The sequence below is a fragment of the Trachurus trachurus genome (assembly GCF_905171665.1).
Source record: "Trachurus trachurus genome assembly, chromosome: 3".
Lineage (NCBI taxonomy): Eukaryota > Metazoa > Chordata > Actinopteri > Carangiformes > Carangidae > Trachurus > Trachurus trachurus.
Window position 1 is genome coordinate 18,875,043 of NC_139893.1, and position 24,804 is coordinate 18,899,846.

At 41.4% G+C, this 24,804-nt stretch overlaps 1 protein-coding gene across 1 annotated transcript in view; it reads left to right on the top strand.

The window, feature by feature from the left end:
- Window positions 1–24,804, top strand: part of hcn4 (hyperpolarization activated cyclic nucleotide-gated potassium channel 4) — a gene marked incomplete at both ends in the record, with an annotated part of 80,674 nt that overhangs the window by 34,893 nt on the left and 20,977 nt on the right. Inside the window, 2 exons of the mRNA XM_084001801.1 lie at window positions 5,301–5,462; window positions 9,276–9,494. Of these exons, the coding sequence (XP_083857927.1) occupies window positions 5,301–5,462; window positions 9,276–9,494 (381 nt within the window). The remainder of the gene's footprint in view (window positions 1–5,300; window positions 5,463–9,275; window positions 9,495–24,804) is intronic.

Below are 24,804 nucleotides of genomic sequence, written 5' to 3' on the forward strand. Positions count from 1 at the left end.
CATCCACTACTTAGTAAGCTACGTGTTAAACACCCCATCTATAGTTCAATACATATTTTGATTTAAAATGTACATTTTCAATAGGAGCTAAATCTTATAGTTTTTGTTTCTCATATATTCCAAACTGATGAATCAAAGAAGTCCTGTGATTTCCTGTCTATATTTAAAACCTGGCATATTTAAAATTCTTACATGATGAGCTGGATGAAAGTTAAACACACTAACTACAACTGCACTAGTGTGGACTCCCTAAAATCAGAAATAAAAAAGAAATTTAAAAATATATCGGTATACAATAAGTGATACAACCAAAAAATATGCGATAGCATGGAATGTCCACCATGTTGATAGTGAAATAACTGCTATAGAAATGTAGCTTTAACATTCAAAGTTAATCATAACATGAATTATGCAAAAAAAAAACTAATTAAAGTAAATGAATCTTAATTTTCTTAATAAGGCATTTCCCTTAGCAGCATATCAGTGAAAGTCAAACATCAATGGGAGGTTAAGATCTGTGATGGACAGGAGGATACGTGTTGAGGATCAGTCAGGAAAAAACAATGTGAGTGAAAAATCTTGTTTTCTCCTATGTGTCGTCGTGACACTGTTATGCCAAGACATTCATCATCATTAGCAGCGAACGCCTGATGCCTCTGTATTGTGTGACGTTGACTGTGTTTGGGCTGCTACCATCAGCACTGCACATCTGTTCTCTCACCTGGATCATTCTCTGACTCGGCAGTTGCTTACATCCACCCTCTGTCTGTCTGGGCCTGAGAATGATACCGTGATTGTGTGACTTGATCTCTGTTATGCACATTGATCTTTTTATTTTTTCCTTTATTGGTGACAATGTTGTACATAATACATAATAGGCAGACCTGTAGAAGACAGTGAAACAAGAGCAGTAATAGAAATATAAAGCATTTTATGTGTATGGTTAGTCTGTAATGTGTGTGTGTGTGTGTGTTATATAATTGTAGCAAGAATAATATTTATACAAAATTATAATTTCTTTGATATAATTTTAATGAAATATATATACTTATATAAAATAGTGTAAATTTCAATAATGTTATAAAAATGATTTCAAATATACTACTTAAAGCAGAAGTGAGTGGTCCGGTCGTTTTCGCTAATGCTGCGTTCCAGGCAGGCTTTTGAAATCGTAAATTACAGCTTCAAGTCACAACTTACGACTTTGTAGCGTTCCAGGCAACCCACTCGTGTTTTTCCGACCTGTTTTACCGGTGAAAGTCACTATAACGGCCACTCGTAACTTCCGACCGGTGAACTCATACCAGATCGAACTGGTACCACTTCACGGTCGGAAAAATACGAGTTTCCTTGAACGCACCATAACAGTCCTCGTCGCTACGTCACCACATTCACGGCGTCCCTTGGCTGCACACACAGCCCTGCATGCCGTTCTCTCTCCTCATTGGATAAAAACTGTAGGATACGATAAATGTTTTCTCTTCGGCTCAGAGCAGAGCAGAGGGACTGAGAGACCCGTGTTTCAGTCCAAACACTCTATGTAAGTGATTGCTGTCGGAAGATATAACTATTTAAGACTTATATTAACACAAATATATCACTCACTTCTGCTTTAAAGATAACGATACACTATAAAGTTTAATATTACACTAATAATTATTATTAACATATTAAAATAAAAGCAATAGGTCCCCCACTGTCTGAGGAACATCAGGGCTTACTGGTGTTTAAGTAACAGGACTTGAAGCAGTATAGTATAGATAAAGAGATCAGTATTTCTAGCAGCAGTTTAGTGAAAGAACCAGTTTAATTAAGTATTTAATTACTTAACGCACACAGTTACAGCTCCTACCTCAAAGTGCTTTCATTAGTGTTTCATTAGTTGTACTTGTGAAACCAATACATTTATGTTGACTTACCTGAGCTAATGTGACCTGACCCATGACTTTGATTTAAAAAAAAAAAAAAGGGAAGCAGATATCGGTCTATGTGGAGAGGGCAGTGTGAGTAACAACGAGACCCCTTAAGAAACGGTTGTGTTGCGTTCCTGTGCCCTCATCAATCAAAGCTCTCTTGTTTATTCTGATGCTAATACTGCCAGCCCTACTCTGTGCCCCTATCAATTAAAAGAAAGTGGTCAGCAATCCATCATCCTCCATTTAACACGGCAGGTTGTGAATTGCTGTGTGTGCAAATAACACGTGCATGTCTGTTTTTAAATGCTGTATGTGTGTGCATTAACCGTGTTTACAAGCATAATTGTCCCGCTGTCAGACGCTGTCCTCAAATAGAGGACACAAATAAAAAGAGAAGAGGGAGAAGAGACACAGAGACATCCTTCCTTTGCATCAGAATAATGATCCTTTAACAACCTTTTAACAGAACCAATCTTGGGAGCACATTTTGGTAACTGGAAAGTCTGTTCCTGCTTGGCATCGGTGTATTTGAATTGATTACAGCTGTGAAGCGAGATAGGGGATTCACCTTCCTCCAGTGACAGTACAGTTTGGGTTACAAACTGAAGATTTGCATGGCATTACCCGTGACAGTTCTCATAGGCTTTATTCTCTACACAGCGGTTAAGTGCCGGAGGTCTTTTGAGGGCACTTCTACAGTAGGGATGTAGGAGCGGTTATTGTTGAACTGTAATGAGTCATTCAGGCTGCACTACAAGAGGCTGAAAAGGATTTATTCTGCTTCAGAAATGAAATGTACCGAGAGTGGAGAAAGTTTGTTGGTTTTCAGTGAGTTGACATGGTGAAGGACAGCTCACACAATGCAAAGAGACAGTGCGAGTTTCATAAGAAATAATACCATGACCAAAAATCAGCCAATATTTGGTGATTCACCTTTATGTTCCAGGATGTCACTTCTGATTGTGTTTGGACTTCTTTTAGACACCCTGTTGGTAGCAGGAGTTTGTTTGAAGTTGGTTGAGCACATGGATCCGTGGTCAGATGAAACAGCAGAAGTCGAAACACGATCGTGTAAACAGACTATGTTTTGGTCCTCGCCCACTCGATTTGGCTGATGCTTTGATTGCCAGCCGACTTTATTCGGTTGTGATGGAGTGTGGTCAGTCTCTGGGAGAAAATACTCTACCTTCATCTTAATTTCTAAATTATTAAATCCCAAATATGCCCAACTGCTTGATCAGTCAACTCACAAATCACAAATCACTCTTTCCACCTTGTCAAATCCATTTATATAATATCAATTAAAATAATGCTATAGGAGTAGGCTAATTAAAATATTATTATAATCACAATATTATCAACTGCACTGTCCAAAAGTTAGAGCAATGTCTTGTGGCTTGTCGTGTTACAGTGTACAATATAATATTATGATGTAAATGAAAATTATTGAATAAGCCCTTTGTACTATCTTTGGGGAAAAAAACTGAGGAAAGAAATCATTTCACGTTTATCATCTCATATCTCCTTTCCTTTGAAACTAAGTATCTGCCGTTCCATTGCAGTAGAGAAAGCAACAGCCCTTCGACAAAATGTGCAGCTTCGTTTTGCAGACAGCCTGACGGGGGAATGCAATATTGCAATGGCAATTAAGTCAGAATCTCTGACAACTAATTTTAAAAATACACTGTGTTTGTATGCATTATATCTCTGTCAGCCCTTAATGTCCCAAGAACTGTTGTATTGAAATTCATTGATTGTTTGGCAAAGGTATAAAAAAGCAGGCTCAGTAAAAAAAAAAAAACTCCCCTCTCCTATCCAGAAATACAATTTCACAAAAGTAAAATATATTCTGCTCTATGTGGGAGATGGAAAGAGATACCTCATGATTCATTTGTTTGCCACAAAGTGAATTTAACAGTTGCATATTACTTACATGCACTGTAACTTCATTACGGCTCCAACAAGAAATGTGACATCACACAACAACACTGCATGCATACTAGACAACACAACTTATTTATCAGTGTTTAAAGGAAAGCCTGGCTCCGTTTAAGAAAACAAGACAACAAACAATAGCTCACACTTGAAGTGCAGCTGTGAGGGGAGGTGTGGAAAGCAACAGCATCCGATGGGTTGAGCAAATAAAAAAAAAAGGTGCAGCTGGGCGAATGATTTGGCTTAGGTGATGTAGAAGTGCCCAAGGCTAAACATTTTGAACAACAGAACAAAAGGAAGAGGGAGAGGGGTGGAGTAGGCGAAGGGGCAGGTTGATATTTCCTGTGTGTGGACAGACAGACAGAGAGACAGACAGACAGACAGAGAGTGCGTGAGCGGGGGATGTCTCCATCCACTCTGAGACAGCCTGGCTCCGCTCCTCGCCTGGGCACATTTTCCTCAGCATACCTCTGGCTTCATGTCAGCCTGTTGACGGAGCTAAATTGATGTGATTTGATGGTGCAGCAGCAGCACCCACACTGTCCCAGACAAACACTGGTCGCTGCCAGCTTCTCTCTTAACACGCACACTGAAAAAATAAAACACTCACAATTTATGTGTGTTGAGATTAAAACTGAAAAAATAAACAACCTCCAGAACAAGGACTGCGACTAAAGTTTGTGTGACAAATAATGACTTTATCTTTATCCTCATCATCACCCACTGCTGAACAACAAATTGAAGATGGAATGTGCCTCTTAAAATGCACTGAGTGGATTTTAATAAGGAGTGGAGCGATTAGCAGTGTACACCGTGGTCTTCGTTGGGATTAAGAGGCTTTGAATGGTTGAGGCCATTAAAATCTACACCAGCCCAGAAGTCCTGGAGCGCCTTATGAGTATATTTATCATTAGGATTAACAAACCCAGCCTGTGAACACTCTCACCCCAGGAGCTCAGCAACCTCTACCCTTGTACCATTATTGTGTTTGGCTGAGTGGCTGATGATAAGAGCGATTCAGCAGCAGGGAAGGTAAAGCTCTGCTCCCAGTTTGCCGACCATCCCCAAGGGAATTGTTCTCAGAACAGCAACATCTGCATCCAGCAGCTCATCTACTTGCAGTGTAATAATAAGCTGTGGTTTCCACAGGCAGACAGTACATTGTCACCTAATTTCTAAACCACAAACGCTGTGCATGATGTGATTAAAGATGAACTACTTGTGGAGGAGGAAAAGCCCACTTGATTGTGTGTGTGTGTGTGTGTGTGTGTGTGTGTGTGTGTGTGTGTGTGTGTGTGTGTGTGTGTGTGTGTGTGTGTGTGTGTGTGTGTGTGTGTGTGTGTGTGTGTGTGTGTGTGTGTGTGTGTTTTCATTGTAGAGAGATCAGCATGTTGAGTCATCCTGCCCTAACCCTGTTTCCTGCTTCCTCTCTCCACTTCCACCTCTCAGATCTTCCACATGACCTATGACCTGGCCAGCGCCATGGTGAGGATAGTCAACCTGATCGGCATGATGCTGCTGCTGTGTCACTGGGACGGCTGCCTGCAGTTCCTCGTACCTATGCTGCAGGACTTCCCCGCCGATTGCTGGGTGTCCAAAAATAAGATGGTGGTAAGTGCTGCCTCTGCGACGAGTCCTCCCTCCTGTTTGAATCAGATTATGCCCTGTCTTATCTCAACCGTCAGCTTCAGTAATTACTGTACTAAAACCCCTCAGCATCCTGGGAAAGGGTTGCCTTCTATATCTGTCATTTAAAACCATACATCAAATGTATTTATCTGCTACATTTGCCCACTTTTATTCAATTTGCTGGTTGTTTTTATTTATTTGGAGCTCTTGACATCTGTCCCTGCTGTGAAAGGAGAGAGACGGTGAGGCTGAGCATGGAACATTGATTTCCTGAATAGGACAGACGGCTCTTATCCAATATTGGCTGTATATTGACAGTTTCCAGTAAACGTTCATGCTGTGCTTTAATTTCCCTTCATTGTTAACAGCTGCCTGAGTGAAGCCTCTGTAAAAGCCTGACTCATAATAGTGTTCTCTTTTATTTGCTTACGGAAGCGGACTGTGTCACACCTGATGTGTGACTCCGAATCACCCGCAGCTGATGTTAACTTAATGTGTGACAAAAGAGTATAAGCCCCACAGGAATCTGAGCTATCGTCAGGTTTAGTGGCGGGGAGTCGTCTCTTCTCAGCCTAACAGTAAATCAACATATTTTAAAGCCCTGAGGGACGGCTCTCTAACTGATGGCTTATCAATATACGGTACACAGCCATGTGAGTGTCAATAGGGCAGTGTTTGAACTTTGGTGGGGTCAACAGTGAGAAATTGAAAGACGTCCATACAATGGAATAAAAGCTCCCTAGATTGAATAGATTTATTGGCATTAGCAAACACACACAATCGACAATCACATTGTTTTTCCTCCTCTTTCTCTGTTCTTCTCTTTCTTTTCCTCTTTCTATGTCTACCACACAGTCATGCTATACAAAACTGTTCCAGTTACTATTATTATTACATAACGATAACATATCCACTTCATCAGACATTTGACAACTCACATTAACATTTTCATTTGTTTCATATGTTAAGTCTTCATATTTATTTTTCATCTGCCATTATTTGATCTGTATTTTTTAGTTGTGTATGTGCCTGTGCCATGTAAAGCCCTTTGAGACAAACTGTTTGTAAAAACGGGCTATACAAATAACATTGCCTTGCCTTGCCTTGCCTGTGCTGTGTATGACTATTATAAAGGCATCCCTGTGGAATGTACAGTATTTAGGTATTTATTCATCCATTAGCCGCTACAAATGTATTAAAAACAAAACAAAACAACCTCAGTCTCCCCAGTCACTTCACCTTCTTTCTGCCTTAGACTCATTAACAATCTCTGCATCCAACAAGCTTTTTCTTCGTTTGTTTTTTTCCGCAGTCCATTTTTTAATCACACATTTTTATGCTTCTTTTATTTCTGTTAAGCACATTGAATGACCTCTGTTAATGATAATGTGCTAAATGCATTTGCCCGGCCCCGGCCTTTTGTTTTTTCCTTCCTGTCCTCAGTTGATCATAGTCTGTGTTCAATTCAGTATGATGTTAACCCCACTGTAGTCTGTGATGTCTGTGTTTTTCTTGATTCACCAATACAAATGAAAAAAAGCTTTATTGGTAAAGTTTTGATCAAGCAGGGTTTCCTGTGTGATCACAGCTAAATTAGAATTTGAAGCTTACAGTAGAGACTTAATTCATGTTTTAATTTCAACTAGGCAGAATGATAAATGTATTATTTTATTAACAGGCCAGAGTAAATTTATTCTTAAACTGTGACCACAAAACAACAAGTAGAGAAGCCAACTCCGAGTTGACATACTGTAAACCAGCTTCTAGTCAGCTCTATGCTCGTTTCTGTGGAAGAACGGATGTCACACGAGTAGTTACATTGCTCAAGGTATGATGTATTTGGTTCACCATGCCTCGCTGCCTCTCTGACATGCTCACATGTTTCACAGAATCTGCTCCTCTTACATTTAAGAAACAACAGATGTGTGCAAACCACTGTCCCTTGAGATGTTTCACTCTTAGGTTAATTTTAGCTTGTTTTCCATAACTTGTCTGTGCAGAGATGTACAAGCACACTCAGGTGAGGTGGTCCTGCCAGTTTATCCCTACCTCTCTGTCTTTTATTTATATGGATGAAGACACAAAATTGAGTTATATATTAAGGCTGCCAAGTTGCATATGCTTAAATGCAAACCTCGTCCGCTTCCAGTTTTATGTTTCTATTCCCTTTGGCACCATGAAAGATGCATTTTACTACTAGTTCAATATGCAGAGAGCCAAGTTGTAAGGGGATTATCTTAACTTACATAAGGCAGAGCTGTCAGGCAACATAATGTAAACTGCAGCTCATCATTAAGGAGCAGTACAGTATGCATGGATTAAGATTGGATTTGATGTCTTTTTTTTGCATCAGTGAAAACAAGAATATGATTGCTTTACTAATCTCTTTGATTTATTCTTGAAAAACATATTTGAACCCTGAATACAATGAGAAATAAACATTGTCTGAAACATAAGGGTGCAACAAAGAAAGGCAGATTTAAGTAGTCCCACAGAGCAATACTAGATATTTGCCATGCTGTGCTGCTTTTTAGAGAAAAAAAAAATCCCAGTGGTATGTTCACAATTTCTTCTGTTGTTAATAACAAGCTCCACTTTTACCTTTACTTCTACCATTAGTCTGGTATTAAATATTCTAATACATGCATCTCAGAAACTCTGGAGTGTGTGCTCACATGCCAGATGCCTTCTCACAAGACGATTTCATGCAGTTCTGACTAGATTATATTTAGGCATTTTCTTCTTGTGTTGTTACAGCTCAGAGTTGTGCTTCATCTCACTGCTCTCACTGTTTCCACAGACTCCAGCTGCCATAAAACAACTCTCTGCATGTCGGGCCGCAGAGAGGCCCTCAGATGTTGAGGGGGAACCCTTATAATGTACTTAGTTTGAAATCCCGTGTGAGGGATGTAGCCTTTCATTTACATCAAAATGGAGTTTGTTTTGTCTCACACAGTAAACACTGTGTAATTAATTGCATTACATTGAAGAACGGTTCTCAATGTGACAGAATAACAAATCTATCTTTCTGAATTAATTCAAGCCTCAGGGGCAGGCACCTCTCTGATGGAAAGCTCCTCATGTTTTGCTCACATTAACTGCTAGACAAAGAGTTGGTTAGTATTGATACACTCAGTCGCAGATGGCCTGACCCTGATTAGAATTATTAGGGGACATTTTTTGTCTTCTTTTACAGTAGCTGTCTTATTATCTCGCTAGGTCATCGCTCCTTACCTTTTCAGGAGGGCACTAATAAAATTGCTATCTCTCTCGTGGCTTTTCCGCTGTGGAAATGAGTTTGAAAGCAATTTAGACATGTCACCCCCAGGAGAGAGTTGATATTGATTTACTATGAACTACCATCAGGATCTAAAGGAAAAAAAGGGCAATTTATCTACAAATGAGACAACTCACGGAGAAATCACATTTTTCTAAATAGCTGACCTACTTTCCGTCATGCAAGCCTCTAGTGTCTCATGCTCTATCCGCCCATTCTCAGGACTCTGTTTTAGGCTCCTGACCAAATGTCTGCTTTGCTCCAAATATTTGCATACTGAGAAGCATGTTTTACCCCACCAGCTGCTCCACATTGAAAGACAGTCTGAAGTGGGCACCTGCTATTAGTTGTGCCTTGAGTAGTCGGATGTGTGCATGTTTGTGGGTGAGCTGTCAGAGTGCTTATTGACCTTTAATGTGCCGTCAACACCATTATGAGAGGGAGAGTGTGCAAGATGGAGAGATAAAGTGTTCCAATGTCCTCACCCTGACTAACCCCATCTCCTCTGTTTCATCCAGAATGACACATGGGGACAGCAGTACTCCTACGCACTTTTCAAAGCTATGAGCCACATGCTGTGTATCGGCTATGGCATGTACCCCCCGGTGGGCATGACAGACGTGTGGCTGACCATCCTCAGCATGATTGTGGGCGCTACCTGCTACGCCATGTTTGTGGGCCACGCCACTGCGCTAATCCAATCCCTGGACTCATCTCGACGGCAGTACCAGGAGAAGGTGAGTCAAGATGATGTGGTGCTGATGTGTTGTCTGGATTTATTGGAGATGACGCTTTCTTGTCCTCAACCTGAAGCTTGGATTTGTTTTGTAGTCTAATGTGGCGTTTAACACAAAAAATTAATTTAAAATTATTTTAAAAATAAATTTTTTTTTATTATTTTCAGCCACAGAACACTCTCCGACTTGTAGGTACTGCAGCTCCATCATAACTTTCCCAAAAAGGGAAAACGAACACCGTCAGTCACAATCTCACACTGTGCCCCCCCCCCCCCCCCCCCCCCCCCCCCCCCCCCCCCCCCATGCTCTAAGACTAAACTGGGACTGCTGTGCCTCCCTAGCAATCCCTGTTAATTACAGAACTACTGGAAAGAATGCTTTATGATAGGACCACATTATTTTAGTTTTGCACTTAAATGTTTTGTTTTGTTTGTTTTTTTATGTGGGGGATAATCATACTCTAAGTTTTGAGCTACGTTTCCCTTAATGCTTTGGTCATGTAAAGAGAAATGTTGTTTTGACAAGATAGAAGATCGGCTACCTTAAGTCTTGTGTTTCCTTTTAGGCTGTATATGCTCAAATGTAGCCCAAATGTGCCCCATTAAAAATGATGCCATATTAGCTCTTAGCACTTAGCAATTTGCATTGTACCCATAAAGAGACAGACAACATAACTGGGTTATATTGTCTGTCTTTGTCTGTCCAGTAAGTGGAGGAGGTCTGACTCAGTGTTAATTTCGTCAGACGAGACGAGACGAAAAATATTCGTCAACGATGGTTTTTTTCATGACGAAAACGAGACGAAGACGAGACGAAATCAATGCCCTTAAACACTGACTGTGACGAAATTTACACGCATTTTTGTTGACGAAAAAAGACGAGACGAAATCTACTTAATCAAATAAAAACTTAATAAAATGTCTCTTTCTTTTTTCGTCACAGACTTTTAAATTAGCTACAATCCAAAAAGTGCCTTCACTGGATGCATGTCATGTTTTTATCCTCCTGCGCTGCTGCCAGGAGTGTGTGTGTGTGTGTGTGTGCCTGAGTGAGGAACACACACACACACACACACACACTATGTGCTATGTGCGGCGAGTAGGCTACAAACTGGTTATGGGGGGCGGGGGGGGGCGCATGGCCATTGCAGGGGGGGTGCGGGCGCTGTAAACCGGCAGCGGAATCGCGCTGCGAAGCTCCGAGCAACGGAGATCATGTGCGAGCCGGAGCCCTCCCGTTCACATCATTACATTTGTCAATCGCCGTGTTTTATTTTGAAAATTAACCGGATTCTCTCGCTGTTTCTTTGTGCGACTTCCTGCCAGACTTGACAGGATCGCCGCGGCGCTGGTGTGAACGACACAATCGTTAACATCAAAGGGCTCCGCTTCGCGGCTACTCGCGGCGCTTCTGCGGCCGGTGTGTCCCTGGCGTAGACGCGTCTCCGCGCTGGTCGGTCGCTTCTGCGCTGTGTGTGTGTGTGTGTGTGTGTGTGTGTGTGTGTGTGTGTGTGTGTGTGTGTGTGTGTGTGTGTGTGTGTGTGTGTGTGTGTATCTCTGTTTAGATACTGACAAATAGCCTACATAAACGCACACACAGGCTGGAAAGTTGGCTCATCTGACAGCTGCCTGTCAATATTGGTTTGAGTAGATTAGTTGTGATTAACATTACTGTCAATCTGCTTTCAAAGACTAAAAAAAGACTATTGACTAAAACTAGACTAAAATACTTTGGATTTTCTTTGACTAAAACTAGACTAAAATGCCAAGACTTTTCGTCGACTAAATGTGACTAAACAAAAAAGAATACAAGCTGACTAAATATGACTAAAACTTATAAGGGCATTTGACACAAGACTAAGACTAAAACTAAATTGAAAAATAGCTGACAAAATTAACACTGGTCTGACTGCCATAACAATTTCCAGTGAAAGCTGTGAATTTTCAAGAACTTGTCATTGGGTATGGTTTGGTTAGGGCAGGTTCGTTAGTATGACAAAGACCACTGAAAGTATAACTACTAAATATTATAGCATAGGGGTCCACATTTTCTAACTTTGCCTGCATTTGAAATGAAATCATACGCACACAAACAGGAACTCCAGCATCCCCATTTTAGGGAAAGGAAAGCCCTGACAAATGGCCCCGAAGGCTGAGACGTGTTCCTCTGTGCCATGCCCTCTGCGGGCCCAGCGTGGGCGATGATGAGCTGAGCTGCAAAGGCTGCCACACTGCCCGCCATCTGTAGCGAAGAGGAGACAGGAGAGGATGACCTCCAGGGAATAGAGGCAGAGGCTCGTGAGACCCCACCCGAATGAAAGAGGGAGAGTGGGAGTTAAGAGGCCAGGGGAAAAGAAGCAGGCAGACAAGCAGAGGGTGCAGATTAGCTGATGTAATGGCTGAGGGTTACACATCTTCAAAAGGAGAAAAAGGCCACTGGATAAATTAACACCTGACAAATCAAGGGGTGAGTAACACAGAGACTAGTTTTTCACCAAATTTCAACAGCTATGATGATAAAAAAAATCCAAAAAGTAAAACTGGAGGCAGGTGCATGACTAAAGCGACTGATCTGAGTAGCTGCTTATTAGAATGCGAGTGAACCAACTTCTGGCTCAACGCTCTCCATTTGTCTGCTGATCTGCTTTAGAGATGCCTGGCTGCCAAGTAGACTGAACAGCTGGCCTGTCTCAGCACCAGTCAGCATGTGCTACCAAAGCCATTTGCTGCCGTTTCTGGAATCACCCCCTCAGGCGCCTTAAGAATCCCCCAGCCAGCTAAAAAGGCTCCCCTGTGCTCCCACGGCTTCCCATGGTGCATGCCTACAGAAAGGTTATTACTGCAGACTGCAATTAATTTTTAAGAGTGCGGATTCTCTCATTTATCTTTCCACATGCCTCAGTGGTAAGAAACTCTCTGGGTGCAACCAGTGTTACTGCGTGCTCATTTGGCTGTGAGAGCCAGATAGTGTTCGTTTCTACTACACTGTACTACGCCCACTCCTCCCTTCTCCTAGTTCCCCTCAAAGACATAAACCTTGCTGTCATTGGCCTTTGCATCAGTTGTGTGACAATGGGATGGGCTTCCTAGAGATTTCACTCTGCTTTTCCATGCTAGACTAATACTATAATCCACACACTCAAGAAGTGGACAATCCGTGGGTCAGCCTCTGGAGTTTTGAGGAGACAGGTGGCTGTTTTCAGAGAGCCATGACAGGGACAGCTGTTCATGTCTGCAGGGATCCAGTCTGGAGAAAAAAACTGCTAACGGAGACACCACCGACACAGCAGCCTTCAACCTGCCAACTTATCATATTACCTGTCTGTTAGGATGAGTGATATTATGCTGTCTTAGTTAGAGAATGGTGTGGTGGTTACATGCAGCATCTTTAAGTGTCATATCTCTTTTAGCAGCCAGGTCAAAGGGCTGTTTGTATAATGCCAGAAGGATTAATGTTCAGTCATTCAATAAACTGTGCACAGTATGAGGATGGTAATATGATGTGAAATAAGTTAAATAGAAAATACCTGATCGTTTCAATCCAACAAGTCCTAACACAACCACATTGGCTGTTTTTTTAACCCTCTGATATGACCCATAGTGTCTCTTGAAATGAGTTTCATACAGCAGCGCACTTACCATTTCTTTCAAACAGTGATGCTAATACTGTATGTAATGTAATTATCCCCAAACAGGTATGTTGCACTAGTCATGTTGGGTTCTGCATAAAAAAGGGAAAATCATACACTATCTGCAGCTTTGATGAGGAACAATTTATTTTTTAATCGTAGATACTTTCTCTCTTTTGCTCTTTGCATATTTCAGGGTGGATAAATAATGATATATGCATTCATGTTAATCTGTGCTCTCCTGTCTGCCTATTATGAGTGTTATTGAACGTACAAACTCAGTCTCAGTGTGGGTACTCAAAGTACAAGGACACTGTAAAGACTTAATTCTCATCAAAAATAGTGTATATTTGTAACAGTGTGTGAAACAGGATCACATACAGTGGCTGTTTGGCTGTGTTTTTAGTGTGTCATGTGACTCATTGCATCTGTATATACATCATACATAAGTGACTCACTTAAAGTGAGCAACCTATTTGGTTAGATATTTGTTGGATAACATGAACTCTGATAATTCCAAATAAAAGTAGGCCCATATTTATCTTTTCTTCCTTGTAATAACTTTATGTTTAATTCTATAGATGATAGCTACATACTGTTGTCCTTATTTTAGTCCCCATAGAAAATTACATAAATATGAGCTATATTACAATACACAAGAGTCTCAATAATTATAAGGGTTATCAAATTTGTTTTCCTGAAATGGACAGAATTCGAATGAAAATCTTATTTTAGGCTACTTGTGTGCTTACAGAGACTTGTGGTCTAACAAATTGTTTACTGCTTCTGTTAACACTGCAGTTTTGATAGCTGGGTTGGATTTTTCTTGAAATATTGATCACAAAATCTGCTGCTTTTAATACAAAAAAATATTTCACAGCTTCATAAAAAAGCTTGTGATCTCCAAGATGTTTGAGGGTGGGTGTGTGTTTCAGCTCTCATAAATGTGTTTACCCACAACTCAGCCACAGTTTTTCACTCACAGCTCTGGTTAGTTTCGTAACAGCAACAGTGTTCACAGGCACTCTTTTAATACTTAATTTGGCAAATCTGACTCAACACTTGCATAGCTGATGTTGCATTTTACACGCCGTGAAACATGAGGAATTATACATTTTTGACTAATTAGTGAAAGCTGTAAATGCCACAGCTCTTTTTCTCTGTTGCTTGTTGGCAAGCTGAAATGGAGCTATGTGGTTTGCAATTTTGAGTTTTTGTGTTCAAGAAGCCAAATATGCTCATGTTTATATTCCAAGATACTGTCAGCAAGACTACTAAACTGCATTATTTGCATAGTGCAGCCGTCTGTGAAGTAGCATGGGATGTGGTTTACTTGCGTAGCTCCATAAATCACTGATGTGTTCTGAACATTTTCCCTATCATACAATAATTTTGAAATTTCCAATGTGGATGGCAGTATAAATTGAAATGGATGAACATTATGTAGCATGGAGTTTTTGTATAATCTCAATTACAGTTGTGTTGTATGACATTTGACCTGAGGCAGCAAGTAGGTAAATACGTAATGTGTGGTAACACAAATGACAAAAAGAAGAAGGGGACTCGCCACACTGTAGGGGAGACCGGGGATGATAGTAACACTTTGTTTGAGCAAGTGTAACTCAGTGGTTGTTGGTGCTAGAGATCTCAAATTTTGACATGTGGTACCCATATTTGTCTGCTGTAAATGACATACACTTTCTTCCTCCTCGGAGCCACCTGCTGCTGTTGTTGCACCTACAAACTCAGCTTCCCCCGCCCCGCCCATCCGAGATTCTAGCCAAATCAACACATGTTCTCATCCAATCACATTCAGCTCGTCAGTCTCCCTCAATCCTAGGCTGTCGATCTACAACTGTAACCCAGGAAATGAACGCCCAGATATACTGGGTGATTCTATTATCAGGTTCGTTTCCCTCCCTGGCGCCATTACCTACTGTTTATCTGGAGGTAAAACCACCGACTTCATTGAACTCATCCCAGCACTTCTTGATATCCATCCCTCTGTCCACACTGTAATTGTCCACTCTGGCACTAATGACGTCATGGCCAGGCAATCCACACTGCTGCACCTCAACCTTGAGGCTGTTGTTTCCACTGTGGAAAGCCTAGGAAGGAGGTGTGTTCTATCCGGCCCCATTCCTGTTACCACCACTAGAAGCTCTGAGCTCCAGATCGAACTGGTACGACTTCACAGGTCGGAAAAACACAAGTTACGGGCTGCCTTGAACGCACCATAACAGTCCTCGTCCCTACGTCACCACATTCACGGCATCCCTTGGCTGCACACACAGCCCTGCGTGCCGTTCTCTCTCCTCATTGGATAAAACTTGTAGGATACGAGAAAAGTTTTCTCCTCGGCTCAGAGCAGAGCAGAGTGACAGACAGACCCGTGTTTCGGTCCAAACACTCTATGTAAGTGATTGCTGTCGGAAGATATAACTATTTAAGACTTATATTAACACAAAAATATCGCTTACTTCTGCTTTAAATACAATAAAAATACATACAATAAAATAAATAAATATATATTAAATAAAATAAAGAATAATAAAGTATAAACTGGTTTGTGAGTGTCGTCTCACAGATGTTCCTGGATGACTTCAGCTGCTGCCTTCTGGAGAACTTCTGCAGGGACACCCCTGTACATACAAAATGTCAACATAAGGGGAACAGTTACAACCCTCCCCATGCCAGGCAGCCTTAAAAAGCTACCGTAACAATTTTTAGCATTTAGCTTCAAAGCTAGCACTAATGCAGCATATCAAATTAAACTAGAGAAACTACTACTTGAGCTTAAGTGAAACAACTGTAGGCTATCTACAACACAATGGACACTACGCAAAAAATAGCTGTGATGGAAATATTTACTTTCTTACCTGAAAAATCGTTTTTTGGCTCCAGAACAGACAGTTTTCAACTCAGAGACATGAGGCTTTTAGCCTGACAAGCCAGACTATATCATTAAAATGTATAGTCTGGAAACGACCGGTAAACCTCGGCTCAATCCAGGGGGCGGGATGAAGGCTGTCTTTCAAACTGCCTCTGCACGCAATAGGGTAGCGCTACGACCAATCAGAGCAAAGAGCAGGATGATGTTAGCCTGACAAGCCAATTAAAATGTATGTCGCCATCGCGTTAAGCCCGCCCAACGACTCTCTAAACAGATAGAACGCTGTGATTGGTGAACACAATCGGTGTTCGAGACTCAAAAAGTTCCTATGGCTCGTTTCTAGACCCACCTACGGAGCAAATATTTTTGCTGCCGCTAGGGTGTGACTAGATTTCTAGGCTATGAGGCTTTACCTGTGAGCTCCATTTGTAAGTGGGCATGGACTGTATTGATGACATCACCACAGCTCATTTCTGAGTGGTCAAACTGAGAGTGTTACAACTATCCCTTTGTTTCAACCATCCCCGGTCTCCCCTACAGTAGCCTATGCTCCCAAAGTATACAGAATTTTTATTAGAGGACTACATAAAAACGAGACAATGACAAAGTTTTGAGTCTTGAGCGCTTCGTCAGGTCAATAACCCTAACACAAATGACCAACCACTGTTCACAGTGTGACACAGGGTGGTCTTGGACCACTGTTTAGTTTTATAAAGAAGTGAAAAAATAGATATATGGTGTGCCAAGCAGCATTAATGTCCCATTTAGCTGCCTCATGCTGTTTTGATGTAGCTTTGTATTCAACCTCTATAAATTAACTATAGGAAGTAGCCTAGAGTGTGAAGCCCTGATACACATTGCTGTGGGGCCAAAATGAGGGGCCACCTGTTCAGCTTGTCTGCAGAGGTGATATCCAGGTAACAGTTAAATTTAGACATTGAACAAATAAGTGGAACCTTTCTCTGGGACTATAAGAAAAGCAGTCTGTGAAGGAATGTCATAGGTGTACGAACAGGAAAGAGGAAAAGAGGGGTGGGGGGAAGCTCTGCTCTCAAAGATGGTGAAATTATCATCAGAACGCCCTGGCATAATCTTTTCTGAATAGAATTCTATCACAATGTGGCACCATGTGATAAATGCCTGAGCTGTCAGAAGCTAGCAGGCTGACTTAAATTAGCTCTTAAATAGGAATCAGGCAGCCCTGTTAACTACACCCAGCAATCAGACCAAATTTGAGGGGTTAAAACGTGGCCCCACTGAGATTAATAGCTTTATTAGATTTATTTTTTCCCTGCTAAAATCTTGTTGCCAGTCTTTTGCTGTGTGTAAACAAATCATGTGTATGCGGAACAATAAAGCATTTCGCATTTTCTACCTGCCAGCAACTCAGTGTGTTGCAGGTGTATCTGACTGCATGGATTAGGTTGGGTCCATATCAGATCTGAAACAAGAAACAGATTGGAGATGGAGCTCTGATGGTAGCTTTAGCTTAGTGCTACATATTCTGCTCCTCCATGACTCCCATATGCTAGATCAAAAATTAATTAGTGCTGTATTTAAGAGATTGTAGCTTTATTCTAAGAGTAAATTGACACCAAGATGAAAAGCAGAGTCTAGCTGCTCTTTTTGTTTGAACATCTCAAGTCTGTTTGCCCATACAACACATCCAGCATCACCGTGGTTGGGTCATAAATGAGCTTTGAATGAACTGCTAACTGCTGCTCCTATATGCTCATGGAAGTACTTCATCTAATGATCCTAAACAGAGATATTGATGCACCTCAAGCAAATGCAAGCAATTTAGCTTCATGTGAATTTGTTAGAATTAGATGTCAAATTCTTTAAATTATAACATAAAACTAATCTAGCAAAAACATTGTGCTACATAATGTAACAACCTTGAGTTGATGAATTGAAACAGGAGCTGCATGTTGCTCCTGTAGAATTAAAAATAGTGCGGTATTGTAGGACTTAGTACGTGACTGTATTATCAACTCTTTTTAGTATTATAATACTGCAATAATGGTTGTATTCCCTAATCTGTTTGAGTCTCATCCCCGCATTGAACCCCTTTATTACCCAGTGAGAAGCTGCACTACTCCACCATCTAAACACTGTGAGCTGGAATGGGTTAAGCATCTGTCAGATTCCCCTAAGGATCACCCCTCTTGTCTCGGGCATGTTAAGAACCATTATCACACAAAGAGAATTACAGCTCTCCAGATTGGGGGCACAAGATGGCTGCACATGTGACTGTGCATACAGGGTATGCCTGCCACTCCAGCTCTCTGTAAGCCACAGCTTATCTGTCACCATGGCCCTCTACCGTGGAAATGTATACAGTACACAGAGACGGGGATGGGGATGCCAAACAAAAGAGATAATCTCAGCCAGGTGACTTGTGATCCGTTTTGTCTTATTTTATAGAAACAGGCTGATCCTTTGGAGCGTGTTTCTCCTCTCATGTTTTTCCAGTATGCTGTTAATATTATTCAGAGTTGGATAACCAAGTGATGTTCTGCTGTTGTTAGTAGTCCCAAAGTGTCCAAAAGGGACCTGTATATGAGTAGCATGTTGTGGCATGCCAGTCCCTAATGGCTGGAGAAGAAAATGGCAATAGGGTTCTGCAGCCCCTCCCGTTTAAATCTCTAATTAACACTTGTTAATTAACCATGGCTCTTTGGGGAATAGTTAATAAGGGGCCCAAAGCTGATTATTTGAGGGTGAAGAGGCTCTAGAGATCTTTTGTTCCCCCACTTCAATCCTGCAATCAAGACCTCTGGAAAAACAGTAAATATCCATCAGAAGGATAAATGGGATTGAACTCGATAGAGTGGTTCCTTCCTCTCAGAGAGGGGTGGAAATTGGTTAATGCTGTTGGGGAAGGAGCAAAACATGCCACTTGAGTGTTTCCCTTATTTAGGCTAAATGTTTATGAGGTCATCTCCTTGCTTTTCAAGGCTTTAAAAACACGATGTAAATGATGTAAGTTTTGTCAGGTTGAAAAAACAGAAAAACTTACATGCATGTCCGTTTATTCCAAGAGAGGATAAACAACGATGTTCCGGTTATGTTAGAAAGCCCATGTTGTTTTGTGATGTTAATATGTTCAGTGAACCAAATACCATTCAGTTACAGTGTGTTTTTATGTTAGTTTACGTAATTCCAACGCTCATGAATGCATCGCGGTAATTCCGACGCTCGTAAACGCACCACACCTGTGGGAGATGCCGTAGCTGCAAAGTTTACTCTCCTCTTTTTCCTGATGCAGCCGTGGATAGCTCGTAATTTCCTTTTACCTGTACTTACCCAACCTTCACCTGTACATCCTGGGTTTATGTGTGTTAATGCCAGAAGAACCACATCAAATAAATCCACCATAACCTGGACATCTGTATCCTGTCTTTTAACGGGGACACCCACCATACACCTTGCCGCTCTAATAACCCAGCTAAATCCCGGAGAACACCACTTTCTCCTTTTTAGGTTAACTATTCAATTGGATCATCAAACGAATCAGATACAAAAAACTCTCCCGTTCAAGAAATCGCAGTCTGCAAGCAGTTATCTGCAATCACCATCCCAAGAGAGTGAGAATTCTCTGTCATCTGCCCAAGACAAAAGCGTTACATTAATTTTTAATACTTCGCACTATGTGTGTGTAATTCATTCTTATTGGTCAAAAACAGGTGGGGAGTGGCTGTGGTTTAGACTTAGCCCCCCCTTCGTTGGTGCGCTCAGGCTGGCACAGGTTGGTCCCATCGTCCCAGCACACGAACCTCTGGACCTGAAAACACAACAAACCCTCCCTACACTGACATGAATTTTCCATCCCAGGTGAGGGTCCAAGGCAGATAATACAGATCATAAAACTCTTCCTCACAATGCTTCATTCAGCAGGGCTCACAGGCCTCTCATCCTCTCCTCCCTTCGGCCTTGGAGATGTTTTGCTTTCACTGTGGCTCTTTGTGCTCTCAACTTGCCTCTGAATGAACAAACAGGTTACTGGTATTCATTGCATTATGAATTAAGCTCAACACAAATCTATATGGTTTGCTTACAGGTTTCAGTGTCTTTAAACTCAATGGGTTAGTTAAAAATATAAGACACAATAGGTTAGTTAAAACATGAGACTAAACTTTACTACTACACAGTGTTAATTTTGTCAGCTATTTTTCAATTTAGTTTTAGTCTTAGTCTTGTGTCAAATGCCCTTATAAGTTTTAGTCATATTTAGTCAGCTTGTATTCTTTTTTGTTTAGTCACATTTAGTCGACGAAAAGTCTTGGCATTTTAGTCTAGTTTTAGTCAAAGAAAATCCAAAGTATTTTAGTCTAGTTTTAGTCAATAGTCTTTTTTTAGTCTTTGAAAGCAGATTGACAGTAATGTTAATCACAACTAATCTACTCAAACCAATATTGACAGGCAGCTGTCAGATGAGCCAACTTTCCAGCCTGTGTGTGCGTTTATGTAGGCTATTTGTCAGTATCTAAACAGAGATACACACACACACACACACACACACACACACACACACACACACACACACACACACACACACACACACACACACACACACACACACACACACAGCGCAGAAGCGACCGACCAGCGCGGAGACGCGTCTACGCCAGGGACACACCGGCCGCAGAAGCGCCGCGAGTAGCCGCGAAGCGGAGCCCTTTGATGTTAACGATTGTGTCGTTCACACCAGCGCCGCGGCGATCCTGTCAAGTCTGGCAGGAAGTCGCACAAAGAAACAGCGAGAGAATCCGGTTAATTTTCAAAATAAAACACGGCGATTGACAAATGTAATGATGTGAACGGGAGGGCTCCGGCTCGCACATGATCTCCGTTGCTCGGAGCTTCGCAGCGCGATTCCGCTGCCGGTTTACAGCGCCCGCACCCCCCCTGCAATGGCCATGCGCCCCCCCCCGCCCCCCATAACCAGTTTGTAGCCTACTCGCCGCACATAGCACATAGTGTGTGTGTGTGTGTGTGTGTGTTCCTCACTCAGGCACACACACACACACACACACTCCTGGCAGCAGCGCAGGAGGATAAAAACATGACATGCATCCAGTGAAGGCACTTTTTGGATTGTAGCTAATTTAAAAGTCTGTGACGAAAAAAGAAAGAGACATTTTATTAAGTTTTTATTTGATTAAGTAGATTTCGTCTCGTCTTTTTTCGTCAACAAAAATGCGTGTAAATTTCGTCACAGTCAGTGTTTAAGGGCATTGATTTCGTCTCGTCTTCGTCTCGTTTTCGTCATGAAAAAAACCATCGTTGACGAATATTTTTCGTCTCGTCTCGTCTGACGAAATTAACACTGCTACTACAGTACCTAAAGTGGAAGCATAAACATGTATATACACTGTAAATCTTTCTATATGTCCTGGCTCCTCTCTCTCCATGTGTTATCCCTTCGTACCATGGGGTTAATGCTTGACTCAACACAACAGATCAAATACAATTCAGAACAACTTATATTAAGACAAAAGTTTCACACCACTCAGGATTAACTTGTTTAAATGGGTAAAATGTGTAAGTGCTCAATCTACTAAAACAATCATTAGTGAGATATATTCAGTGTTGATTAGTAATGTCAAAGTGGAGAATATATGTTCAGTGTTAGTTCTGATGAGGTAACTGTGTGCAGTTTGGCAATCTCCAGTGTAGAGACACAGGTTCAGCTTTATCTCATCAGTCAGTAAGATGGTTTTATTTGTTAATCAGTACGGCACAATATCAAACTTCAGTTAAAGGTAAATATTCAGTGTTAAGACAGTTTTCACCCTAACAGTTTCCATCCAACAATAGCAGAAACTTGGCATTCCCTGCAGCGTAAGTCATGATTTCCCCCATGCAGCTGAGTCAACTCAAGGACACAGTTGTCAACATGTTGGAGGAGCTTATAAGTCAGAGTCTGCCTTACAGTAAGAGCTGTTGTCATTAGTCGGAACCTGACTGATGGCATTAATCTAAACCCTGTTATATTCCCCTCTCTTCTCCGCCTGCCGCACAACTTTTCCTGCTGAGTCAAGGACTGTTGACATGCCCCAGAGGTACTCTATAAAATGCTCACTTTCTGAGTGCACAACCAAAACCAAATTGCAAGTGCAGCCACTGTCAATAAACTGTGCCACTGCAAAATTTATATTCGCTGCATCTAATGTCAGTGAGTAACGGCAGGCTGGCGAATGCGGGATTCGAACCGGGGCCGCCTGCAACGAGGACTGTAGCCTCAACACATGGCTAACTGAGCTAAACACTGCCAGATTTGGGCAGATTTCATGCGACTTTTACATCACTTCAAAATGTTTACTCTAGGTTTTGTTTTAAGAAACGGCGGCAGGACCACATACACACGGCACACACACACACACAGCAATACAAAAATGGCTCGAGAAAAGGTCTGATAATTTGATGCGCAGCGGCGTGTGTTTACCGACAACAAAACAGCTTTAGTGAGAATGTGAGCGCTGAAAGAGAGGAGATTATGAATAAAAAAAGACACGTGGTGTGGGTTGTAATAACCTTGTTGACGTTTCTTAAACCGAACGCTGCCTAAAGACACTTTAGGAGGTTTATTCGTAGGAAACTAAAGTAATTGTAGCCTAACTGAAACTAAATACAGAGTTTGGCTCTTTTTCTTCATTCTTTTCCTACTTACAGTAGCAGCTGCTTAGACACTTTCCATCTTCCATTTCACAGACATTTAGAAATAATAGTAAAAATACTGATTCACTCTTTGTTTCCTGTACAACAGTGTGCTGCGCCTGGCGTCATTGTTATTGTTCTTTTACGCATGCGGGTCAATTCAGAACCGCAAACCGTTCACACTGGAATCTGATGTAGACCACATTTTAGATGGTAATGTGAACAGCCAAACAAAAAATCGGCAAAAAATCCAAATTGAGCATTAAAGCTTGCAGTGTGAACGTAGCCCATGTTAGGTGGAAGGTACTTATACAGTATAGCCCCTTTATAGCTATAACATAGCAATCGGTTGCTGTAGTTGTCAAGACACTGACAACAAAACCCAAAAATGTTATTAAAAAGTCACCAGGCTTCTGCCTCTGGACACTATGAATATAGAGTTTCCAAACAATCCACCCAAGAGTTGTTGAGACATTTCAATCTGGACTAAATGGGTGACTAACATTGTCCTCTAGCATGACTAGAAACCTTGATGCAGCTCCACACAAATGAGGGTATGTAATTACAGTAGTAGCACTTACCCGTGGGTAGCAGAATTATTATGAAACCACCTGTCTCAATAATTACCACTTACCTATAACTACTACTTACAGTACATAAAGTGGATGCTGCTCTCAGGCCAGAATTAAATGGTGTTGTGACCATTTCACACAAGATAAAGCCATCCTCCAGCACACCCACACACACAAGGTACAAAGTTTTCATTCTTCTTCACTATTTGCGAGTACAAATGTTTAAGATTCCAGTTAGCCTTATTATATGACCCATACCCTTTGACCATGCAATGCAAGGATAGCGAGAAGGAGCCAGAAGAGTGGACAAAAATAAATATTTAGAAAGTATAATTAAGTGGCTCACATCTCTTTTGGGAAATGAATAATTCATGTTTTATTTGGTAGAAATTTGCATCTGCTTGGAGAGCCGCGTGAGAGAGAAGGGGATTGGGGGGGGCATGCTGAAGAGAGAGGAAAAGAGAAGTACAAATGGGAAACAGACCAAAGAATGGACATGTAAAGAGAGATCAAAACTGAGAAGATAGGGAGAGGATTTATGAAATGAAATAGCCTGAAGACACAGTTGTGTTTAGCTCAGTGGGCAGTGTATGCTCCTTCTGTAATATTGCCAGGCCTGGAAGCTAATGGGCTTGCTTCATAGAGAAGAAAGAATCTCTGTAATTACTTAGGATAGTAGTTAAAGTGAGGTACTTGCTGTCCAGTATAGAGAGGCAGGACCTGCCAGTCGCCACATGCCAGGCTTGTAAGGACAATTGTATTAAACTATTCTCCTCTTTCACCAAAACAGTTTGAAGTAGTAGTCATTGTTTACTGCTTTTAATATTGCCAGAAAATTGAATTATCGCAAAAAAGAAAAACGCATTTTAAACATCACATAAAAATTCTGCATCACCATTCAAACACCTAAGAGTCAGAAACAAGACCACTTATTTAATTGTGGAGGTAAACATGGCACCATGAGTTTACTAGAAAGTAGAGCCTGTGTTGCCTGAGCTTTAGAGCTTTTAGAGCTGCTGGTGAGTACCTTTGGACAGGGATGGACACAACTAAGCTAATTGGCTGCTCAGCATACAGTACTTGCATATAGAAATGTCCCACAGCCACCCTCACATTGCACAAAGTACAGCAGGATACAACAGGACTGATGGCAGTGTGATGGTGGCTATGCACCAATAAGATCATTTCCTATGACAGGGGGTGTTACCAGCCCATCACAACATCAGGACAGCTCCCCCCCCCCCTGCCATGGTCATCATTTTTACATCCCTGTCAGCTCCTCCTCTTGAGTCTCAACAGTGATTAGTAAACATGAAATGCCTTTGAGTGAGACACTGAGCTCCTGCACGTATAGTTCAGTTGTACTTATGACAATATAAGAGCAACAGGACATCATCTTGCATTTCTTCATTTGACTAATTCCCTTTCATGCTGAGAGAATCAACTTGTAACGTGCTGCAAAGCTGAGGATAAATGCATGTATTAGATGTTGACAGTATCATTTTTATTTTTTTCATGAAAAGTGTAAAAAAAAAAAAGGTTGTGAGACATTCT